This window comes from Nicotiana sylvestris, chromosome 2 (genome assembly GCF_000393655.2).
Source record: "Nicotiana sylvestris chromosome 2, ASM39365v2, whole genome shotgun sequence".
Taxonomy (NCBI): Eukaryota; Viridiplantae; Streptophyta; class Magnoliopsida; order Solanales; family Solanaceae; genus Nicotiana; species Nicotiana sylvestris.
In genome coordinates this window covers 9122685-9128999 of record NC_091058.1, presented here as the reverse complement: position 1 = coordinate 9128999, position 6315 = coordinate 9122685, and the positions used below count along the sequence as shown (strand labels likewise).

At 34.5% G+C, this 6315-nt stretch overlaps 1 protein-coding gene across 1 annotated transcript; it reads right to left on the bottom strand.

Moving 5' to 3' along the window:
• Positions 1 to 1570: 1570 nt before the first annotated feature.
• On the bottom strand, positions 1571 to 1966 carry LOC104228250 (E3 ubiquitin-protein ligase MPSR1-like). Its single transcript, XM_009780689.1, has one exon. The coding sequence runs from the start codon at positions 1964 to 1966 to the stop codon at positions 1571 to 1573; it is 396 nt and encodes a 131-aa protein (XP_009778991.1).
• Between the last annotated feature and the right edge of the window lie 4349 nt (positions 1967 to 6315).

Here is a 6315-nt window from a genome sequence, read left to right as displayed (position 1 = left end):
GGATCAACACACAACCCAAGGCTCGCCCTCGAAGCACTCACCTCGGCAGGGCATACCAAAGACTCGTTGTGATGCGCCTAGAGTCATCGTGGATATCGACGGCCGTTATGAAAACGCGAAAGACCCCCGAGGGCACGTGATGAGGACTGACAAAGTCTGTAAAGAATAGTACAGATCCACATTGAACCGTTGTACAACTGTACCAATAGAATTTCCCCATCATGATTAGACATATACTATGTAAGGTTCCCCCTCCCTATATAAAGGGGACCCTTATCACCTTGTAAACTCTCTCGCTGGCTCGGACAATTTTTTATTACATAACGCATTGAATACAATACAACACTTTCTGCTATCTTTATTAACATTGTTGTTCTTTACATTCATTGTTTATTCTTTCATTGTTCATTTATTGTTCTCCATTTATTGCTCATCATTAGTCATAAAAGGCCATATTTAAGGCCCTGATTATCATTGATTCTTCATCGATCGTTCATAGCTATTAGCCCCATCTAGACCTCGAGGCCCTGCTCCAGGTAGCTCGAGGCCCAGCCTTGGAACCCTATTGGTTTGCATTTCTTATTCTCTTTACTCACATTTAGCATCTATTACCTAACCACTAGCATCAAAATAAATCATGTATTTTTAGAACCGCAAAATCAAATATAATTGTAGTTACCTTTTTCCTGGTAAACAGTGAGTAAAGAAAATAAGAAATGCAAACCTATAGGGTTCTAACGCTGGGCCTCGAGCTAGCTGGAACAGGGCCTTAAGGTCTAGACGGGGCTAAAAGCTATGAACGATCAATGAAGAATTAATGATAATGAGGGTCTTTTATGACTAATAATGAGCAATAAACGAAGAACAATAAATGAACAATGAAAGAATATGCAATAAATGTAGAGAGCAATAATGTTAGTAAAGAGAGCAGAGAGTGCTGTATTGTATTCAATATATTGTATAATCAAAAATTGTCCCCCCTTTTACAAGGTGATAAGGGTGCCCTTTATACAGGAGAAAGATCCTTACATAATACATGTCTAATCATGATGGGAAAATGATATTGGTACAACTGTATAACAGTTCAATGTGGATCTGTATTATTCTTTACAGACTCTGTCAGTCCTCATTATGTGCCTTCGGGGGTCTTCCGTCTTTTCATAGCGGTCGTCGATTTCCATGATGCCTTGAGGTGCATCAGCCTTGGATTGTGTGTTGATCCTATCGAGGCCGGGCTTGAAGACGCCGTGGAAACCTTAAAATCGGCCTCCCCATTTTAACCGCATACAGAAACTTAATTAAAGAGAAATTCATAGCTGTCTTTCGCAGAGAAGCAAGTTTTGCTAAACTATTAATTAACGTCCTTGAAATTGAAAGAAAAGAGTATTTGAGTTAAAGCTGAAAGATATCGGTGCAAATCATACATAGTACTACTAATTTGGATCATGCAGCTCGAAGACCTCCGTTGAACTACAATCGGATTCAAAACAAGATGAACTTAAAACTCAAATTCATAAGTACTAAGTTAATAGTAAGAGTTATTCTAGTAATCCACAGGTTCCTAATCAGATTAATTATAATCAGAAAAGAAGCTGTCAATTTCCATTTCTCTGGGTAATTCATCCCAGCCAGATTCAAAAGAATACCGATCAATCGTACGGCCAACTAATTTCGGTCTCTCCACAGGCATCTTATACCTACAAACTGGACAGGATCCATGCACCCGCAACCACGGATCAATACAATTGGGGTGATAACGATGCTTACATGGCATCTCTTTAGCTTTTCCACCGACTTGAAATTCCAGCAAACAGATAGCACATTCAGTCCTCTTTTCTTCTTCTTCTCGTACAATTTCAACAATTGGCAGTGCCTCTATCGCAGCCTTTGTTGCCGGCGGTGAAGGCCCCTGCAGATTCTGAACAGTAATACTCGTGATTGATTCCCTGCTACTTCTGGAATCCATGAAAACTTCGATCACGTACGATCTCCGATGCAACAGCAGTTGAAATTAAAGGCGGCGCTGGCTGTACGGATGATTCCGAAGATCTTCTCGTATGGAGTAAAATATTTGATGAATCAGTTCCCGGATCTACAACTACAAGGGCAAAGTTAAGACAAGAGTCCTTGTTGGAGTATACTAATATATATCTGGAACCTAGTTTTGGTTGGATTTTGGACTAATAAAATTAATGATGTAAGTTTTACTTTTATTTATATTTTTTTGTTTTATATGTACTTTACGTTATATTTTGACGGTGCAAATAATTGTTTTATATTAGCGGTGTATTTTGATCTTTTATACTGAAAAAGATATGACCTTTTATAGAATTTCTTTTTCCTTTTTTATGATTATTGATTAATGTTTGTATAAAAAATTATCTGCAATTGCCTTTGAGTAAATAATTTTTTACAGCAGAGGAATTAACTTCTTTTTTTCAAAGTTGTCTTTGGAGTAAAGAGTCTAAGGGTAGTTTGCTATATTTTGCAATGAGCAAGTTAAGATTAATATGGTCAATTTCATTATTAATTAATGATTAAAGGTGAATTTTTTAATATATATGAAAAAGTCAAAAAATCACTTAAAGTGGACCGGAGGGAACACTATCAATTATTGTTTGCATATTGAATTACCCTGCAATTATCTTTTAGGTAATTTGATAGTCCTTTTTTTTTTGGCGTTATTGCATGAAGGGGAGCCTTGGGTAAAGTTGTTGTTAGTATTTTAGCATTTTAATATTAAAATAATATAAGCCATAACTCTCACTACTCCATGATGTAGAAAATGGCCATAACTCTTTTGTAACTCTTCTCTCATGTTCTATCACTAATTATCACATGTTCTCCATGATTTCATAATTTATTACCCCACTTTCGTCCAATTTAATTCAAGGAAGAATTCCTACACCTATAAATAGGAGTCTTTCTTCCATAATGTGGTGTGTAAAAAATAATTGAGAGTGTTTTAATAAAGTAAGGTTAAAGTTGTGAAAAAGAAGAAGAGAGTTTTTACTTTTGTTGAGGGAAAGTGTTCATCTTGGTGGAGTTTTGGACTCAACAACTTGTCCAGAGTTTGTTCGAGTCACACGACGTGATCGGACTGTTGTATCCTGGGGGAGACAAGTCAAGAGGATTACTGTTGGACTAGTGAAGACTTTGCTGCAATGGGCTTGAATCTCCTTAAAGAGAGCGAGATATCTGCGCCTCATCCTGAAGATATTTTATTTTCTTCATTTTATTTTTCAATTGTAATTGTATTTTCACCAACAATTTTAAGGAGATTCAAATGGCTACAGTTGAAAGATCCGCGGATACCAAGGTGGGAGATTTTAACAAGCAATTATGTTTCAATGGTACTCATTTCAAGAGATGGAAGGGTAAAGTAATTTTTTATTTGAGTCTTCTCAATGTATATTACGTTTTACGTGAGAAGAATCGAAGCAAAGTAGACAACTCCTCTATGAATGATGATGAGCTAATTTCCCTTCAAGAAAAAATTTAAAAATATAAAGATGATTCATACAAGTGTCGGTATTGTCTTCTTAATTGTCTATCTGATAATTTTTATGATTATTATGATAGAACTTACTCTACTGCAAAGAAAATTTGGAAAGCATTGCAGAGTAAGTATGATACCGAGGAGGCAGGCGCGAAAAAATATGCTGCTAGCAAATTTTTTCGTTTTCAAATGGTGGACAATAAATCTGTAGTAGACCAAGCTCAAGACTTCATAATGATCGTTGGAGAGCTCAGATCCGAGGATATTAAAATTGCAGACAATCTTATTATTTGTGGCATAATAGATAAATTTCCACCTTCATGGAAGGAATTTCAAAAAACTATGCGTCACAAACAAAAGAAAACTTCACTTGAGACGTTGATAATGCGGATTCGCATGGAAGAAGAGGCAAGAGGCTAAGATGTACTTATGCAATCGGAAGAGAGAACTCTACAACCCGTCATTACAAAGGTAAATTTAATTACTTCAAATAATATTACTCCTGAAACTCACAAAAATACTTCTTTGAAGCCGAAAAAGAAGACTTTTAAGAAAAATTATGGTAGACCTCCCAAGAAGAAGAATGGTGTAAACAACCAAGCACAAAATCAACAAGTTCAAATTGCAAAATCATGCTTTGTCTGTGGCAAGAGTGGGCATATTGCTCGATTTTGTAAATTTCAAAACGTGGTCCTACACCACAGGCAAATGTTACCGAAGAGCCACTTGTGGCGGTGATAAGAGACATTAACATGGTAGAGAATGTTAATGGATAATGGGCTGACTCTGGAGCAAACCGTCATGTTTGCTATGATAGAGATTGGTTTAAAGTATACACTCCATTTGAGGAGCCCAAAACCATCATGCTTGGTGATTCTCACACAATACATGTGCTTGGAAAGGGAGAGGTCGAGTTGAAGTTTACTTCAGGAAGAGTATTAATGTTGAAAGACGTACTTTATACTCTTTTAATGAGAAAAACTTTGATGTCTAGTTTTCTTCTTATCAAGGCAGGCTTCAAACAAATTATTGAGAGTGGTCATTATGTAATAGTGAAAAGGGTAATTTTTATGGGTAAGCGGTATGCATGTGATGGGATGTTCAAGTTGAATGTTGAGATGAATAAAACTTCTTCTAGTTCTATTTATATGCTTTCTTCCACTAATTTTTGGCATGTTTGTTTGTGTCATATTAATAATCGTTACGTGGGAATCATGAGTAGTTTAGGATTAATCCCAATGATTAAAAAAAAATTAAAAAATGTGAGGCTTGTAGTAAAGCTAAAATAACTAAAAGGCCTTATTTCCAAGTTGAAAAAAAAACTGAATTGTTAGAATCAGTTCACACTGATATTTGTGAACTTGGAGGAATTTTAACTCGTGGAGGAAATAGATATTTTATCACTTTTATTGATGATTTCTCTAAGTACACATATATTTACTTGATGAAAAATAAAAGTGATGCGTTTGAAAATTTTGAAAATTATCTCCATGAGGTTGAAAATCAATTGGATAGAAAAGTAAAAAGAATTAGAAGTGATAGATGTCGTGAATATGAGTCTAATGAATCTAATTCTTTTGTGAGATCATTAGGAATAATTCATGAAACTGCTCCATCTTATTCTCCTGCATCAAATGGTGTGGCTAAAAGAAAAAATAGAACTTTGGTAGAGTTATCTAATGCTATGCTTATTGAGTCAAATGCACCTTTAAATTTGTGGGCTGAAGTTATTTTAACTGCATGATATATGTTGAATAGGGTGCCTCATAAGAAAACAAAATTGACACTATTTGAGTTGTAGAAAAATGACAAGCCAAATTTGGGTTATCTTAGAGTTTGGGGTTGTTTAGCCTATGTTAGGCTAACGAATCCTAAAATTACAAAATTGGGTAAAAAAGTTACCACTTGTGCTTTTTTGGTTATGCTTCTAATAGTAGAGCCTATATATTTTTAAATCTTGAAGATAATATAATTATAGAATCAGGTGATGTTATTTTTCATGAAAATAAATTTTTATTTGAGTCAAAAAATAGTGAGGGTCAAAGAGATAAAAATAATTTTTTATCTATGCCTAGTTCTTCTACTTCTATTGTGCAAAATGAAGAAAATGATGCTTTTGAATTAAGAAGAAGTACAAGAGCTAGAATTGAAAAAGATTTTGGTCCTAATTTTTATATTTTTAATATTGAAAATGACCTTCTTACTTTACAAGAAGTTTTATTATCACCTGATGCTATTTTTTGGAAAGAGGCTGTAAATAATTAAATGGAATCACTAATTTCTAATAAAACTTGGAAGTTGGTTGATTTACCACCAGGTTGTAAAATAATTGGGTGCAAATGGGTCCTAAGAAAAAAGTTAAAACCGGATGGCTCCATTGATAAGTATAAAGCTAGGTTTGTTGCTAAAGGTTTTAAGCAACTAGAAGGCCTAGAATTTTTTGATACTTTTTCTCCGATAACTAGAATTACATCCATCAGACTTTTAATTGTTATTGCTACAATTTTTGATTTGCATATTCATCAAATGGATGTAAAAACTATTTTTTTAAATGAGGACCTAAATGAAGAAATTTATATGGATCAACCTGAGGATTTTATAGAAGCAGACCAAGAAAGTAAAGTGTGTAAACTTACTAAATCCCTATATGGCTTGAAACAAGCACCTAAGCAATAGCATGAAAAGTTTGATTACTGCATGATTGAAAATGGTTTTAAATCAAACGAGTGTGATAAGTGCATCTATCATAAGTCTTGGAATAATTCACATGTAATTGTTTGCCTCTATGTTGATGATTTTTAATATTTGGCTCTAAC

Excerpts from the sequence above, each read along its gene's own strand:
- LOC104228250 (XM_009780689.1), bottom strand. The coding sequence starts at position 1,966 with ATGGATTCCAGAAGTAGCAGGGAATCAATCACGAGTATTACTGTTCAG.